The sequence below is a fragment of the Netta rufina genome (assembly GCF_964035555.1).
Source record: "Netta rufina genome assembly, chromosome: 1".
Lineage (NCBI taxonomy): Eukaryota > Metazoa > Chordata > Aves > Anseriformes > Anatidae > Netta > Netta rufina.
Genome location: NC_140123.1, coordinates 133617 through 152282, shown reverse-complemented (window position 1 = coordinate 152282; position 18666 = coordinate 133617). Strand labels below are relative to the sequence as shown.

Genomic DNA, 18666 nt, shown 5'->3' with positions numbered 1-18666 from the left:
GCAGCTGGCCTTGGCCCTCTGCTCTTTCTCTTCTGCAAGGACACTTAAGACAAGCTGGGAAGCAAACCAGACCCTCCTTACTCATGTCCCAGGCTCTGCCCCACTGTCAGAGCTCTGTGCCTGGCAGCCCTGGGCTTTGAGAAGAATGCCTGGGGGTGGCATTGCCCTCTGACAGCTGGACCTACCAGACCCCGTGGCACAGGCTTTGCATTAGCATCTACGGACACAGCAGGAAGATTAAAACTGCTCCCTGTCTGCAAGGTCCTGCTCCACCTCTGTCTCTTTGCAGCTCAGCTCAGTAGAAAACAGCTTCTTCCCCCTGACCGCAGCATCACTGCCCATGGCTCTTTCACCAGCTGGGAGCTCGGTGTGGAGAACAAAGCTGGAGGACGGAGCCAGGAGGGAGGCAGCTGGGCCAGGCCCGGGTGAAGTGGAGTTCAGGCCTCGTCAGCCACAGCTCCTCCCAGCAGCAGCGCTGGGGCCTCGGCTCCCGTGAGCGAGAAGCACAGGAACGTTGCATGCGCGCCAAGGAAAGGGCCCAGCTGGGGGCTGCAAACAGCTCCTTCCTACGGGCAGGGCCCCCAACCTGAGCTACCACCAGATCCTCAGAGATGGACGAACAACCAGAGTGAGACCAGAGACTGCTGGGCCAGGGAAGAAGGAATAAAGTGGGAAAAGGTAGGACTTCATTATGCTCTCACCCCAGAAGGGGAGGCAGCACCTGAGGGAGCCCCTTGCTGGTTCTCCTGCCTGGCATCCACAGCCCCTCCCCCAGGGAGGGGAGGCAGCACCTGTGACATTCCTCCGCCAGCCCTCCTGCCCCAAGGCCTGTGGGCCCTTTGCAAGGGGATGCCAAGGAAGAGAACCTGAGTTCACATTGACAACAAGCACAGTGCTCGCTTCAGAGGAGATTCGCTCCCCTACCATACAGCAGCTGCTGGAAGAAGTGCCATAGAACAAGATCTCCCTCCCTGCTCCAGATGCAGAGCACTCAGAGACACAGGTGCCATGACAGCAGCCTGGGGAACTGGCCCCACCTGCCTCCCGCTCTGTTCAAACTCCTCCCTCCATCCTGCCTCAGCTCCCTTTGCTGTTTTCTCTTTGCTCCTGCAGTAGCAACAGCATCTTGGACATGCCAGGAGCTCCTGGCTTGAGGAAGCTTTGGCTCAGGGGTTCAGAGCAGGGCATGGCTGGCTGCAGAGGGCTCATGAAGTAGGCTGGGACGGGGCCACTGAGTGGAAATGGTCACTGTGTGCAGCACAGGCTGAGTATCTGGTTGGCAGGGCCACAGGTGAGGTGCAGCATGAGGGCCCCAAGTCTGGATGCGATTACTATGAACCTGCATCATTCAGATCAGAATCCATCTAGAGCCCCAGATATCAAGCTGAGGCTGTCAGGGAGCAACAGGAGGGTGTTAAGTCAGAGACCTAATGATAAAGACAGATAGCAGTTGGAGTTGTTCATATTAGAGTATGAATCTGACCTGTCATAAGACAGACACCTACAGGGGAAGTTATCTGGAACTCCACCTTTCTGCCACAGGAGCTGGGTGGGGTTTTGGGAACAGGGGAGAAACAGGTGAGCTCTCACTATCGTACAATACAGTATCATCTCCCTGCCTGCTCCCCGGTACCCAGCACCATCTCCCTGCAGGAATGCCTGATGGAGCCAAGAGTCTGGCAACAGACACAAACCTAGCTGTACAGCCAGTGCAAGGGATCCTGAGAGAAGTTCCCCATTAATGTGTATCTATCACTCCACCTCCCTGTCCTGTTTTGATGGCCCCTCAAGAAGCAGGTAAGAGGTTTAGCACAAACTGTTCGTGCACAAGACCACTTATTGTCCAAGAGAGGTTGTGTCACTGCTATACCAGCACTGTAGATTTGTGTCTGGTCCTTGTCTTACTTGGAGGTGTGGTGCTAAACCAGAGTCTAGAGAAAAGACACAGGAACAGCAAACACATCTGAAGGAGCAGCTGACCATGTTAGTTCAGTGTGGGGCTGCTGTACAATTCACATTGTGTCTCTGTCACTGTATGGAGAGGGCACAGGACTGTACCTAGTGACCCCAGCCCAAGCCCTCCTGCCTGCAGACCGCTGATGCCCTCTGCCTGCCTCCTGTGGGATGGGGCTGGCTGCTTGCCTTTAGCTAGCCCATGCTTGTGGGGCCTGACAGCCCCTGAAGGCCAGCACGATGCTGTCTCTGGTAGGGACTGATGCTGCCTGGGCACTTCTCCAAGTGGCAGTGCAGTGTTTGATCAGCCACTAGGTATGGCAGACACCACAGTCCATCAGGCATGCACAGCTGGGATCCATGGCTGCAGACTGCAGAGCACAGGCAATCTGGGACACTGCACATTTTTATCTGTGAGGTTAATTAACCACCAAAATGGCTCAGCAAGGCCTGTGGCAAATTCACCACTCCTGGAATTTTTTAAACCAAGTCTGGACATTTTTCTAGGAACTTTGCTAAAAGCTAATCCAGATCAGCCCCAGGCTCTCTATTTAGTGCCCACCCAAAATTTTGGAACAGCTGGATTTACTGTAACTTAGGAGGCTTCTGACTTTTGCCTGAGAAACGAGGAAAATGGGGTCAGCCTGTCTATGGGAGAGCCCTCCACTTGGGGTTGTGCAAGGCCTGCTGCTTGAACGTGTGTCTGCAGGAGGCAGACCTCTGAGCTTGAGTGGATCCTCTGCAGCAGCCCTGCCTCCGATTTTGAATATCCTGCAGAGCCAAGACTGGCTCTTCCCAGGAGGAGTTTATGTGGGAGGAGAAAGAAGAGGAGAAGGCTGCAGCTGGGAACAAGACACCTGCATGAACTTGCAGGGGCACTGTGTGAGTATGGGAAATACACTAACCTGCAGGATCACAACACCAATATGAGGTCCCTACATGAGCTCACAGGACCACTGCACTTTTGTCCAAGACACTTGCATGTCCCCATGTGCATAAAAGACACCTGCATAAGGCACCTGCATGTGCTCAGAAGGTCGGCCTGAAGATACGAGACGTGGACAAAGCTGTGGGGTCACTTCACCTGTAGAGAACACCTGCACAAGCTTGCAGGATCACCATGGTTACACTAGGCACAATGTGTAGAGCCAAAGTGCATGCTGTGTTTCTGACCAAGGCTACAGAATGTGCAGCTACAACCCTATATGCTAAGTAGAGATGGTGTTCCCTTCAGATATTTACAGACACTGATGAGATTCCCAAGCTTTCTCTTCTCCGGGCTGTACAGTGCCAGCTCTCTCAACCTCTCCTCCTATCAGAGATGGTACAGTCCCTTCAGCATCTTTATGTCCACCAGGCCCCCCAGGTCCGTTTCTGTCAGGGAGCATTCCACCTTGGGAGCTCCCAGAATGTCCTGGTGCCTGGACTTGTTCCTCCCCAGGGGCAGGACTTTGCACTTCTTGGTGAACTCCACGACGTTTCTGTCATCCCATTCCTCCAGCCAGTCCAGGTCCCTCTGGAGGGCAGCACAACCCCCTGGTGTATCCGCCACTCCTCTCAGTTTTGTGCCATCTGCAGCCTTGCTGAGGTTACACTCTGCCCTATCACCCAGACCATTAATGAAGATATTAAACAGGACAATATTCAGACATACAGTTTGATTTTTGGGTGGTCCTGTATAGAGCCAGGATTTGCACTCAGTGATCCTTGTGGGTGACGGTGCCAAACTGTAGCTATTTTGTTTTAACATTTCACATTTTTGTGTGTTTTTCAATTAGTACATTTCTCCTGCTACCATGCCTTTTACATACCAGTATTGACATGGCTGTTGTGATATTCCTAGGTCTGAGTATACAGTATCTGGCTAAACACTTAATATTCACAGTTCGGCCTGCATACAGACTTGAGAACATATTCAGCCTTTTTACTGTGGTCACACACAACCCCTGTAGATGCTGAGGTGCTATATGATGCACAAAATGTCCTGCTGGGGTTGTCCATAAGGGCTTGCTGCCCACTCAGCTGCTGTCAGCATTTGAGTGCCTTTGTCCCCTCTCTCCCATCCTGCTTTGGAACACGGCAGCAGAACCGATGAACAACTACCCATACTGAACATTTTGTCTCCAAAGTCTGCAGTGAAATGCAGAATCCCTTAAAGGGATTTTTGTGAGGCCCTAAGGTCAGTCTCCAGCACCCTTGTCTCCAACCAGATCTCCAGGCTAATGCCTTCGATAGCATTAGGATGCTCGTTTTTCAGGCTGGTCCATCATACTGAAGAGGCACACTCTCCCTTGCTTCCTCCTGCCTCTTCTGCCTTTTGCTTCACTTGTGCAGGAAGCAAAATCTTAATTTCTCCTCCGTCAGCTTTTCCTCTGCAACCCAGCTTTTGGTCTGTGCTGCTGCACAGTGTGTTGTTGGGGGTAGTCTCTCTCATATTCTATTATTTCCCTCATCTGATGTAAGAAGGAAATAGAAAACAAACAAACAAACACATACAAAACAAACAAACAAACAAACCCCACAGGCATGCAGCCTATTTCCAAATAGCCTTAGAATTGCCAGCCTATCTTTTTTTAGAATTCAGATATGAACTAGGACTGAATAATTAATTAATTAAGGGAATAGGATCCTTCTGATCACTGCCCTCTGTGCCTTAGCTGCATGGTCTTGGCTGAGTGGTACCTGCTACACAGTAATGTGGAGCTGACATTGCCTGACACAAACTAATATCCTCCTTAAAGAGGTAGATGGTGGAGAATCTGAGCCCTAAGGGCACTAATAGGCTTTAATGGCCCTGATCAGCCTCAGCCAGGGAACCTAGCCCACACCTTCTGTCCATGGCTCTAGGGGCTCCATTCAAGCTAAGGTCTGGGCGCCCATGCCTGGCCAGAGCTATGTTAGCGTACTCATCTCCAACACTGTATCTAGTCCTGCCTCCTAGATTGACCCCAGACCTATGCTGTAGGCAGCTCACCTCCTGGACAGACCCCTCAGATGTATATTGTAGCCTTAACTCTATCTCTGTCTCTGTCCCTATCTACATTTGGCCTTGACCTGACTCTCTGGAAGGACGCTGAAACTGGCTCTTGCTTGCTTTGCCCAGGACTGTCAATGGACCATATTACCAGCACTTGGCTCTGCTCACCATGTTTGGATTGTGTGGGACCGCAACCATCAGGCTGTGGCTCTTTGCAAGCCATGCAGCCTGGGTCTGACAGTGCCTAATCCAGCAGGGTCTGGTGACAGATACAGGCTAGGAAGCCAATGCTGCATCTTTAGCTTAGTATAAACCCATTCCAAGCCAAATGCAGTGGGTCTCTCATGGCTCTTGGGAAAGTAGTTCCTGCTTCTTTCTTATTTTCTTTACCAGGGAGTATTTTCTCTCTTTGGCTACATATCACCTGGAACTCTCAACATGTGCCAGCAAGAAGAGGTTTTACCCTTGCAGGATGCCAGGATGGGAAAAAGTGCTATGAAAAATGGCCCCTGGGAATGCTGGAACTGTGAGAACACCCAAGACAGACCATGTGTTATACAAAAAAGAAGTTTAGTAGGTGCTAGAGATTGGCAGAGGCCGAGTACAGGTGGTCAGTAAAGCCAAAGATGTACTGCAGGAGAGAGCCTGAAAGAAAGGTTAAGGGAACAGAAAAGGAGCACAGGAACATGTGAATATTCTGCTGTGTGGCACTGGTGAGTAGAGGCTATGTGAGATGTAATATACTGAATCACTGCTGTTGGCAGTGGGCATGTTTATGCGTCAGGGAGATGCAGATTCTGTTGGAAAAACCTCCTCCTGGGAATCTGTGCCTGTTGCTGTTCCCCACAGGACCTCAGCATGCTGTGGCTCCTGCTGTGGGCTATGAACAGAAGTGGGGACAACTGCAGACCCCCATGGTGGGTCATGCATGTGGGGTGAGTCACCATCCCTGGAGGTCTTTAAAAGATGTTTAGATTTAGAGCTTAGTGATATGGTTTAGTGGAGGACTTGTTAGTGTTAGGTGAGAGGTTGGACTGGGTGATCTTGTAGGTCTCTTCCAACCTAGATGATTCTGTGATTCTGTGATTCTGTTTGATAGGATGCTGTATGTCTTCAGCTTGTCACAAGGCTCCTGCCTTCTTGTAGTAATGCAGGTATGTGAGGAAAAAAACAGCTAGTCCTGCAAACCCCTGTCCATTAGATTAACAGGCATCTGGGGACTGTGTTGCTGGAGCACTCCCAAATGCCTTGCATTTGCCCAGCCCAATGGACACAAGGAAGGAGAGCACAGGAGGCTGCACAGCCTCTCTGGGCAACCTGCTCCACTACCGGACAGTCCTCATGGGGAAAGCCTTTTCCTAGATCCAGCCTGAAACTCATGTTTCCACCTCTGCCAATGGGCTCTCATTCTCCAGGGATGTGGTGCTCCACTTGGCCCCCACCTCCAAGTATAGCACAACTCACGAGCCACCAGTCTGTGAGCCCAACCATACAGAAACCTACTTCTTACCCACCTGGTTGTGCCTCTCCAAGCCATGACCCTCTCCTTGGGAGAAGGTGTCAAAATCCTTGTTAAAGTCAAGGCACTCATCATCCACTGCTCTCCCTTCACTAACAGATCCAGGCCATGAACCACAGAAAGCAAACAGACTGCTCAGTCATGATTTAGTCTTGCTCAATCTTTGCTGGCTGCTGCCTTCCCAATTTCCTCTGTGTGGCCAAACACATGGTCCAAGAGGACTAATTCCATGATTTTTCCAGAGACCAAAGCAACACTGACAACAGGGTAGGCTCTCCAGATAATCCCTTTGGCCTTTTTTTGAAGCCGGGGTGCTTTTCCTCCAGTTGTCAGGGATCTCCTCTGGTCTCCACCACATTTGAAAGAGCACTTCTACAAGTCCATTTCTGTCAGCACCCTTTGATGCAGCCTGTTGCGTCCCATGGATTCATATGGGTCAAGGTCACTGAAGAAATACTGACTCAATCCTAAACCCTGTCAAGAAGCTCTCTGAACCCTTTCAATAAGCATGAAGGGCCTGGGAGGGCTTGTTGGTGAAGACCAAGATAAAGGAGGCATTGAGTGTCTCAGTCTGCTGTCACTAAATCACCCACCCCATTCAGCAGTAAGTCCTTATTTCGCCTCCTGCTACCAATACAGTGGTAGAAGCTCTTCTTACTACCCTCAGTTTTCCTCACAAGTCTCACCTGAAGTTTAGCTTTCTTGATATGACCCCTATATGCCCAGGCACTGTTTATAATCTCTTCCTTTGTAGCTTGCCTCTGTGCCTACCTCCCATATGCTGCATTTTTGCAGCTTAGCCCACAGGTCTCTGCTTAACCAAAGCAGTCTCCCAATATGTAACCTTGTTTTCCCAAGTGCTGGGATGGACTGTTCTTGTGCTTGGAAGATGATTTCCTAAAGGCTTACCAGCTTTCCTGTGCTTTGGTCTTCAGACCTGCTTCCCATGAGAACCCTTCCACCTAACACATCCCTGTAGAAGCTGAGGTCTTAAGTCCTTGGTCTGTACTACTCTCCTTCCTCACTCCCTTTAGGATACTGAACATTACTATAATTTCATGGTTGCTAGAGCCAAGGCTATCATTGATTACCACATCCTTAGGCAGTTCTTCCTTTTAGTGAACATCTGGTCCAACTGTGTGTCACCCCTTGTTGGCCTGGGAAACTGAAGTTCTTTGTGAGAGCCAGGGTCTATGATTCAGAGACTTCCCTCCGGTACTGCCACCTCCTTGGCACACTGTACCAGCCTCAACTTCTTGGATTAGCATTGATGTCCTTGTGCTTAAAGTGTGTGGTGGATTTTTCTCTGTGAATGTGGGTATTTACTTTCTTAATTTACACAGTTTGATACCACAGTACCCAGAAGTAAGGAATTCCAGAGCAGAGTGCATTTTTCTTGAACTCTGCACTGCTGGAAAGCAACCAGCTCTGGCTGGCCCTGAAACAGGGTGCTGTGAGCATACCCTGATGGTTTGGGACGAAGCTGGCTGCCCTGCAATGCGGGTGGCAGTCATGAGAAGAGGCCAGGAGTGCCCCAAGCCCGAGCAGGTGCCGGATCTGTACGTCCCTCACAGAACTGAGGCAACACTGGATGGCTGGGGGGGTACCCTGGATAAGGGGTGGTGGAGGAAGATGGCAATACAGCGAAATGATGGAGGTATTACTGGGGGTGACAACAGAAAGGTGCCAAAGATAGCATCCATGGGAGCATCTGTACGGGGCCTAGGATATAGTGGAACAGCATGGGGCACAAGAGGCAGATAAGGATGGGGTATGCTGTAGGACATGGGAGAGGTGTATTAGCCTGTTGCAGACTAGACCTGGCCATGGCTAGCATGGTGTGCAGGGGGGGACTCTGGTGCACCCTGGGCTGAGAGAAGGCTGGGTGAAGGCTGGGTTGTCCCAGTAGCATGCTGTAGGCAGAATGAGAGAGCAAGGCACAGAGGCAGTGTAGCAGAAATAATGCTATGTCTGCCCTACGCAACTACAACAGGTTACAGAGAAATACCATGTTGCAGCCAAGCACATCATAACAAAACCCAAAGACAAGTGGGAGCACTGGAACTGCATTGCTCTGGCTTCGTTCTGGACTACAGCAGGATGGGTCTCAAATCTCCCTCTGTCTTCAAGAGCAAGGAGCTGATTGCTGACAGAAACACTTCCCATACACAATAGCAGGATGCATTCATTATCTCTTCATGGCAAAGGATTTCCCTTTAGAGAATGGTGTTCTACAGGCTAGAACAGGACAGCTGCAAGCTGGAAAACTATCTGAGCATGTGGCTGTTTTGTTCAGGGAGGAGGTGGGTTGTCTAGTCCACTCACCAGTACCAATAAGGGAAGAGTTTCTGAGAACTACCACCTCTTAGTCTTAAAAGAGCACAATTAGACTCCGAGGTAGTAGCAGTAATGAGAAATAGACCTACAGGAATGGATCACAAAGTCAGCAAAATGGGGCTTAACCAGGGTCATATCCAGCACTTGCATGGAGGCAGGGAAGCGCCTATAAGGCACCATTACGGAGAAATCTCCCAAACTGTTTCTATGCTGGGATGCCTCTCTTAAGTGCCTGTACGCTAATGCACACCGTATGGACCCCAGGAAAGCTGTTTAGTATTCAAGGATCACCTTCTTCAGGCCCAAGAGCAGCCCATTCCAAGCTGGAAATTAGAGGCGGTCAGCCTCACCTCGATCCTGGGGAAGGTGCTGGAGCCACTCATCCTGGAACCATTTCTAGGCACACGAAGGGCAAGAACATCATCAGGAGCAGTCAGCATGGATTCACCAAGGGAAACCCATGCTTGACCAACTTGAGAAGCTTCTATGATGAAGTGACTGGCCTGATAGAAAAGGGGAATGTAGTGGATATAGTCTGCCTAGACTTCAGTTAAGCGTTTGACGCTGTGCTCCATAAGATCCTCACAGACAAGCTGGTGACGTATGGGCTGGATGGGCAGACAGTGAGGTAGATAGAAAACAGGCTGAATGACAGGACACAGAGTGTAATGGTCAGTGGTGCAGCCTAGTTGGAGGCCAGTAACGAGTCCTGGGGGTCAATACCATGTCCAGTCCTGTTTAATATCTTCATTAATGGTCTGGGTGATAGGGCAGAGTGTAACCTCAGCAAGGCTGCAGATGGCACAAAACTGAGAGGAGTGGCGGATACACCAGGGGGTTGTGCTGCCCTCCAGAGGGACCTGGACTGGCTGGAGGAATGGGATGACAGAAACGTCGTGGAGTTCACCAAGAAGTGCAAAGTCCTGCCCCTGGGGAGGAACAAGTCCAGGCACCAGGACATTCTGGGAGCTCCCAAGGTGGAATGCTCCCTGACAGAAACGGACCTGGGGGGCCTGGTGGACATAAAGATGCTGAAGGGACTGTACCATCTCTGATAGGAGGAGAGGTTGAGAGAGCTGGCACTGTACAGCCCGGAGAAGAGAAAGCTTGGGAATCTCATCAGTGTCTGTAAATACCTGAAGGGAGGGTGCAAAGATGTTGGAGCCCAGCTCTTTTCTGTGGTAGTGCCAGGACAAGAGGCAGTGGACACAAGCTGGAGCACAGGAGGTTCTGTCTGAACACCAGGAAGCATTTCGTTACTGGGCAGGTGACTGAGCACTGTCACAGGTTGCCCATAGGCATTGTGTAGTCAGGATTTTGGGCAGCCAGCTCTGAGTAGCCCTGCTTGAGCAGGGAGATTGGATTAGATGATTACAAGAGGTCCCTTCAATCTCAGCCTTTGTCATTCTGTGATCTGCAGCCAAAGGCCCTTCTGAACATCCCAGAACTCCAGTCAGCTTTAGTCCTTCTGAAAGAGTGGCTCTGCTCCATCAGCCCTGCACACAGCCCTGGGACCACTGTGCAGCAGCATCTGCTACCTGACTCTTCTTTCCTGTTTGGTTCAAAACTTTGCTTGTATAGCCTGCAGCCACTTGTCAAGAGCAGCTGGGCAAAAGGGTACCCATGAGACTAATGCAGTCAAAGTAGCAGCAGTGGATGGAAAAGAGCAGCAAGATGTTGCAGGGTTAGGAAGAAACCACAGCACGAATCTCAGGGAGCTATGACTGCTTTGAGCAAAGGACGGCAGATGCTGGGAAAGTGTGCCTCTCCACACCACATGGAGAATTGGCAGGACAAACATGGTCATCGAAACTTTGAGGTCTTGTTATTTCACCATCCTCCTACTACCCTGGCAAGACAAGATGCAAGGAAGTAGAACCAAGGCACCACAAAGCTTTTAGGTTCTTCCAGAGCAGAGAATGGATGGAGAAGCAAAGCCGCACACTAGAGTCCTCAGCTGCATCACCTGGAGTCAAGGCTTTTCCCTCCCACAGATCCATCTAGAGGGCAACACCAGAGTCCCTTGAATACAGCCATCTTTGTCCTCCCAGCCTTACTACTGACCTCTCTACTCCCCTATGCAGTCCACAGTTCATGAAAAGGATGGAGTGCTTCTCAGCAGCCGTTCTCTGGCTATCCTCCTCATCTCCAGCAAGCACAGTCAGCAGGCAGGGAGCTCATCTGGAGCCCTGCCCCGGCTGGATCTCTGCTACGCACATGTTACGCTGTGGCTTTGGCAAACATCTGGCTCTGGGCTCCCGCCCCTCAGAGTGACGGCTCTTGGTGGGAGAGGAGGGGAGGCTGGCGCCAGTGTGGTCAACGATCCCACGCACGGCTCCCTTTGCCTGAGTGTGTGCCAGGCGTCCTGCCCTCCCCAGCCCTGGCACAGCTGCTGACCAGCTAAAAGCAGCCAGGGAGCGGCCACGGCTGCTATTTCAGGAGCTGTCTCTGGCTCCCGGACTGCGTCTCAGCCTCCAGCATACTCAGGCCTCAGGGGAGTGTGTGGGGTCAGGGTTCGGCCCTAGTGATTGTCCAGCACGCGTGGCTGAGGCGAGGGTCAGACCCTGAGGCTGTGGGGTGTGCCACGTCCAGGGAGACCCCTCTGCACAGCTGCAGTCACTGCATGCCTGCACCACTGGCTCCTGCAGCCCAGCAGCTACAGGACATGGTGAGGCTCTGGCTGGCAGCTCCACAGCCACAGCCAAGGCATGGGCAGACGCAGGGCTGCTGTATCCATACACAGCTAGGTATGGAGCACAGGGGCAGATTGTGACATCCAAGAATTGAATGTAATGTAGCAAAGCCCTTGGGTTTGAGGAGGAAGGGAAGCAGTTTAATCAAAGACACTGGCAGGGTGATAAGACTGGTGGAGGGTGAGGCTGGGCAACTGGCTACAGGAACCCGAGGGTGAGTACAAACTTTCCGGGAGTCCCAGTTCTTCCAGGAGCAGGGGCAAAGTAAGGAGCAGAAAGAGTAGGAGAAAGACTCACACACAAGCACACAGATGTCTGCTCTGTTAGAGCAGCAAGGAGTTATAGGGCACTGGGAACCTCGGCAGAGCGGACAAGTTTGGGTGTTGAGCAGGGAGGGCAGAAGTCACGACCCTGCAAAGGAAGAGTGCTCAAGGGGGCTTGAGTGGGGCAGCAGCAGTGCAGGGTGGGAAGTGACCTGCTGGAGGGTGCTGATGCCAAGGACTCCAGAGAAGGGTGCTGAGCTGAGCTTTGGCTGCACAAAGCTCTGGTAGTGAGAGCTTTCAGAGCGGGTCTGCACAGCAGGATGGGGCATGATGATGCAAGACATGCAGGTGATACTGGAGCTTGGGGCAGCAGAGTAGGGAGCAGGACAAGCAGGGGAACACCAGACAGGAAGGGGAGAAGGAAGAGGCTGGGGTGCCTGCCCCATGGCCATGCCCATGAGGGAGAGCACTGTCAGTGAGATCTGCCCCAGGGGCAAAACAGCAAGGGTCCCTGGGGGGCAGAAGACAGCAGCTGGCAGCAGCCAAGGGGTGTGGAAGAACAGGAGGGAGCAGAGACTGAGGGAAGGGGAGGGGGAGTATGCTGGCAGGCTGGGGCTCTGGGAGGGGAGGAGCAGTGCCGGGCACTTTGGGGGAGCAGTGTGCACAGGTGTGGGGCTGTGGGCAGCATGGAAGAGGGAGGGCATGAGCAAGGACTATAGGAGGAAGGGGAGTTCTACGGGGCCTGGGGCCAAAGCAGAGGTGAGGGAAGAGGGGCAGCTGTGAGGGGGCTGGAGATCAGTGCAGAGGAAGGAGGGAGCTGTGGAGGGGGCTGGGGGAGGAGCAGAGTATGGGGGAGAGGAGCGCAAGGGGCTGGGGCCTCTCGGCTGCAGTGGAAAAGCTGCTGCAGCTCCAGGGGAAATGCTACTTGAATTAATCATGGCGCTGGCTGCTGTGCCAAGCCCAGGAGGAGGCTGCTGGCAGCGCAAGGAAATAACTTTCACAGGAATTTGGAACAAATGCAGCTCTTCTGGCGGTAACAACAGCACTCACCTCCCCCACAACCTCCCCATGTACCAGCATCTCCCCCATGTTCCCAGTCCCTCTGTACCCCCAGACTCGCTCTCCCAGCCCTCTCTCCCAGAAGCATGATGCACTCCCTCTCCTCATGCTGATCCCTAAGGAGCTCACAGGCATCTCCCGATCTTGTCTTGGGAAACTTGTCTTCTTGTTTCATAGCAGGAGGAGGCCTGTTCTATGTCGTGCAAAGGTCTGAAAATAGGTTAATGCCAAATCCGTTGTCCCAAGAAAATGAATGAATGTAACAATGTCCTTCCACCACTCTCTCTAGCAGCAAAGTCAGTATTAGTCTTCCTGCTGCTCCAGTCCCAATGTGTGACTACTCGCTGTGTCCTCTCACAGCTGTCCCCTTCAGTACCATAACCAATGCATCATGATTATCCCTTAGGACTCTCTTTTTGTAATACAGTTCCTGCAGCCTGATCTAGCTTAGAGCACTTCATGCAGGTCATGGTGCAGCCCCAGAGGCTGTCCCAGTGCTGTGCATGCAGCATAGCCAGTCCCACAGAATCACAAAACAGTACTCAAACTCAAAAGCTCATCAGACCTGTCCTCAAAATTTTAAGATACGGATATACGTTGCATGTGTTGCTGGTCAGCTTTTGATTGGTGGTGATCTTCTTCCCCAACAACTGTGTGTATGGGTGCAAGGGAAATATGTAAACCCTGGCTCCAAAATCATTAATATTGAATCTATGCAAGAATCAGTAATCCACCATCTCATCTCATTCACATTTCAGTCAAATCAGCCACCATTCACAACATGGGGGTTACACAGCTCTCTCTGTGCTTTACAGTGGCTGCCAGAGGACAGACAATACTTGATTTAGCATGAAAAGTTAGAAAGGCCCAGAAAGACATCTGACCATGCATGCAGCTTGCTGGTACAAAGTCAATCCAACAGAATATTTAAAGCAAATTTAAGCCAGCAGGGTGAATTTATACCAGAACAGTGCTTTGCATCATATAAACATAGCACTTGAATGTGGTCTGATGAGCCCTAAAGCATCTATACTATCAACTCATGGCCACAGAGAAACAGAGACAACCGATTATTGACTATCCCTTGCTCTCTTGCCTGAAGGTGCTGTGTCCACTGATTCCCTGGGCTCCTTCTCTACTGGCATTTCTCTCTCATCTGAGACCTGAACTGTGAGTTTGCTGTTTCCTTTGGTTAGGGCTTATGCAGAGTCTGCTACCGTGAGACCTGGCCCATAATAAACACAAGTAATAAACAAAGATGTTATGAGACTCCTTTCTTCTCTGGAGCTCAGGCCAGCAACCTGTTCTGCTCAGCCCTGTTCATACACCAAACACAAAGACCAACCTGGCAGAGCGGATGGGGTGTGTGGGCATGCAGGAGACCTGCAGCTAGTCTCTCCTGGTCACTCACACTCACATTGACTCCTCACTTTCCCATCATTTTGTCCTGCCCACAGAGAGCAGATATCAACATCTGAAAATAGACCTGGTCCTCCCAAGGTTTCTTGCTTAGAAATATGGTGGTCCAATGGAGAACCAAACCCTTTTTTTTGTGCTGGCCTTGGCAGCTGTGTTCTGCACATCATGCTGGTAGTGCCTGCCCATGGTCTGGGCTCTTGTGAATATTATATGGGTCTGGACCAAATCCAGACCTCGCCACAGACCCTTTCACCTCCTAAGGCAGGACAAGCCCTGATGCTTGGAGGTCACAGACAGCTGGAATAAAGCAGGGGGCACACGGGCTGACATGAGCAACCCCGTGGGACGGTGCCAGCTGCTGGCCACTGCTGACCCCAATGGCTCCTTGGAAGACTCTTCTGGGGGAGGGGTGGCTTGAACCGGCAGGAGATCCAGGCTCCCCACCCCAGATCTGCCCAGCTCCCCGACCTGGCCCACTCCAGCTGCGGCCCGGTGCCTAGCCGGCAGCCTGGCCTGCCTCCTTTCCCATCCTCTCACGTTTCCCGGCTCAGAGGAAGCAGCAGCAGATGTGTGAGCTGTTTGCTTTGTGCTGGGGCCACGCGGGAGTTACCTGCGCTCAGCCCAGACGCGCTGTTTCCAAACGAAACATGAGGGCTGAGCCAAGACCATCGAAATCTGGCCAAATCCTCAGTTGCTGCTGGCCTCCGGGCCAGCGCCTCCCCCTGTGCTGTGCGAGCCGGGCTGGCCCCCACGCTGTGCCGGTCCTCACCGTGGCCAGGCCTCGCACACCCAAACAGTTTCTTCATGCCATCCCTGTGGCTCTGCGCCACCCCAGCTCCTCTGTGGAACCCGCTCTCCCTCCTGCCTCTACCCGTGCTTGTGGCCAGGAGCCCAGCTGCCATCGCCAATTGCATTTCCAGAACACCTTCCTGCCCAGCAAGCAACACTGAGCCGGACGGCACAGAGGAGCGGGGACTTCCCCTGGGGCTGCTGCAGCCAAGATGTCCCTGCGCACACCTGGGGCCTCCACACTCCCCAGAGCTGCTCCACCCCTGCCCTGGCCCTGAGCCCACTCCCACCCTTGGCCTCTGCCCTACCTCTGTCCCCAGCCCTGGCCCTAGCCCCACCCCACCCACCTGGGACAAGGCAGCGTGTTGCCCTGAACAGACCTTCGGAGTCATACAAATGGCATCACTGCCGTGCATCCACAGAACCTGATAGAGGTGCACGAACCCTTCAGGCCTCACCTGAGACCTCTTACTGCTTGAAGGCTGATGCAGCAATTGCGTCTCAGGTCAAATTCCAAAGATGCTGCTTCCAAAGTAATACAACAACGCCAATCATGCATAATTAATGCTAATATTCACAAGTAGCCTTTCAAACACTGATGAACTTCACCTAATCATCTCACAGGGGTAGAGAGAAGTTAGCAGCTTCCTACAGATTTGACCCTTGTTCCTGAGCACCATTTCTAGTATCCTGGCCTGAAAGGCTGCTCCATCCTTGTGCCAGCAATGCCTTGTACTGTGGTGCACAATGTTAGCTGATGCCAATGAAATGCTTTGCACAAAGGAATTCCTTGAGATTTGCCCACAGTATCAGCGATATTACTCAGTACTTACATGCAGAAATGGTGTAACACTGTTCTGCCCCATTTCCCACTCACATTGAGTAGGGATTTCTTTGTTCTAGCATTCCTGCTGCCATCAGGACCTATCTAAGCCATGAAAACTGCACTAAACATCCTTCAGTGGCAGGTCTCCCATCCCAAACCCCTCATAGCCTTGGCTGTGCCCTCCTCAAGATCAACTCCTGACAGTTGTGCCTACCTGTAAGAAGCAGGTCCCAACAGGGGTGTTCTCCTTCAGGGACACATTGTAGAAATTACTCCTGAACACTGGCTCATTGTCATTGACATCCTGCAGGGCCACATGCACCACAGCTGAGGAAGAGAGGGCAGGAGTTCCCCTGTCCGTGGCCAGCACTGTCAGCTGAGGTTGAGGATCCTTCTCATAATCCAGTGGAGCAGCAGTAGTGATGATACCTGTAGCAGGGTCAATGGCAAACCAGCTGGAGTGGGTGTCATGGCCATGCATGATACTGTACCGCACCTCCCCATTGGGACCCTGGTCTTTGTCTCGAGCTGTCACTTGCAGGACAAAGCTGCCTGGGTACACAACCTCAGGAATGCTCTGTTTGTACTCCTGTTGGTCAAAGAGTGGAGGGTTGTCGTTGATATCCACCACCTGCAGCACAAAGGTTGATTCTGCCCGGAGTGGAGGTGTTCCTGAATCAGTAGCTGTCACCCGCAAATCATAGGAGTCTCTTTCTTCACGATCCAGGAGCTGGTCCACACAGATAAGGTAGATGATGTTGTCCTTGGTAGTGAGGGCAAACTTACCATCCCCTCCCTCCAGTGTGACATTGACATTGGAGTATTCACCATAATCTGGGTCAGAAACAGAGATGCGGGCCACATACTGGCCGGGCTGGGCTCCCTCAGAGATCTGAGGGGAGCCATCTTCACTCAGAAAGATGATAGTCATGGTGGGTTGGTTGTCATTGTAGTCACGCACATGGATAGTGACAAAAGCTGTAGTGACCTCAGGATGGACAGCCTTATCCCGTGCCTGTACCACCAGCTCATGCACCTTCCTGACTTCATAGTCCAGACCCTTGTTGAGCTTGATGACTCCAGTTCGGGAGTCAATGGTGAAGTACTGGTCAGGATCACTCTGTCGACGGTTGATCTCATAAACCACATCCCCATTTTCTCCTTCATCTGCATCAGAGGCAAAGACCTGAAGGATGCTGCTGCCAGGTTTCAAATTCTCTGATATAAGAGTATGATAGCGGCTCTGGTTGAAGGTAGGAGCATTGTCATTGATGTCCTGGATAGATATATCCAGCGTCATCTGGGTGCTCCTGGGAGGGGAGCCACCATCATAGGCTTCCAAAAGCAAGGAGTATGATGATCGGTTCTCCCGATCTAAGACATTGCTGACCACCAGATCCAAATACAAGACCCCATTGGGTCCTCGCCGTGTTTCCAGGCGGAAGGCCTGCCCCACATTGTCACCCTTAATCACATAGCCTTGGGTATTCAGCAGGCCACTGTCAGCATCAAAGGCTGGGTCCAAGGGAAATCTGCTGCCAATGGGTGTGTGCTCTGGAATCTGGAAGGTACTGTGTTGCTTGGGAAAGGCTGGAGCATGATCATTGATGTCATTAACTTGGATATTCACTTCTACTGTGATGCCCTCTGGAGTAACAGCAATGAAGCTGTAACGGTCCCGGGTCTCTCGGTCCAGGACACGGGCTGTTTTGATGATACCCGTGTTCTCATCTATTCCCAAGTCAGTGGCAACACCACTGCCCTCCTGTGCTGATATAAAATACATGTAGGCACTGGTACCAGGTGGCAGGCCAGCACTGATGTCCCCAATGATGGTGCCAGCTGGCTGTTCCTCATCTATTTGTAGATCCAGGGTACCCAGGACGGCAGAGCCCTTCCCTGCTCTCAGGCCCCCAAGGATTAGCAGCTCCAGAAGAAGCACGGCTGACCCCTTCATCTGCTCCATTACTAGGGACTTGCAGAGCAGAAGGTTGCTCGATCTTCTTTGCAGTGTGCTTTAATCCTGCAAGGAATGCAGACCAGAGGCTGGTTAAGAGGGAGCAGCAAAGGAATGACAAAAGAAAAACATGTGGAGGGAAAGCCTACCAGGTATCTCCTGCCTGATTGCTCTGTATCACTTATCCCTCATGAGATTAAAAGGTGTTAGAGCAGAGGGTGCCCAGAAGGAAGGCCTAGGACAGTGCCTTACGTCAGATAAGCAGAGCACACCTGACCTCTTGCTGAGGTTACTAGCTGGTACCCTATCACATAAGCTATTTTCTACACAGCCAAGCATTCTTCCCAACCACCAGCTCTCCCAGCAACATTGGAGCCAGCTGCCCTACAGCAGAGGGTTCCTGTGCCTTTAAAAGCTGAATGCTTCCAGTGAGGCTGAGAAAGGCTGTCTGCAAGACCACAGAGATTTTTGGACAAGCAGCAGCCTAGCACCTCTCTATACTGAAAAATACAATCTTAAACTGGGAGAGAGCCCAACAAGTGACCCTGCTGAATCCCCCCCTCCCCAGTAGCATGCTTTTCAGGACAACAGGGATTTAGGCTCAAAAAAATGTGAAGTGCAAATCGGGTGTCCCTAGAAGGGAGCAGCAGAACTGGAGTGGGCTTACATCCAGTGAACAATAAATCAGAATGGCTCTATTGCAAAGGACATACCCACAGCTGGGAATGCCCAGGATAAAATCCTGTCCTCCTAGGGCGGACAGGGCCCATTGTTTGGCCTGGCACAGAGATCTGTGGATGCCCCAAGCTGGTACCATGGAGGGTGGTGGTGGTACAGTAGGAACGCAGCAACTCCCTCTGAACTGCCAGCTGCT

The 18666-nt window shown here is 51.9% G+C and overlaps 1 protein-coding gene across 1 annotated transcript in view; it reads right to left on the bottom strand.

The window, feature by feature from the left end:
- Nucleotides 1-17801, bottom strand: part of DCHS1 (dachsous cadherin-related 1) — a gene marked incomplete at both ends in the record, with an annotated part of 41538 nt that extends 23737 nt beyond the window's left edge. Inside the window, one exon of the mRNA XM_084305877.1 lies at nucleotides 16050-17801. Within this exon, the coding sequence (XP_084162003.1) occupies nucleotides 16050-17801 (1752 nt within the window). The remainder of the gene's footprint in view (nucleotides 1-16049) is intronic.
- Between the last annotated feature and the right edge of the window lie 865 nt (nucleotides 17802-18666).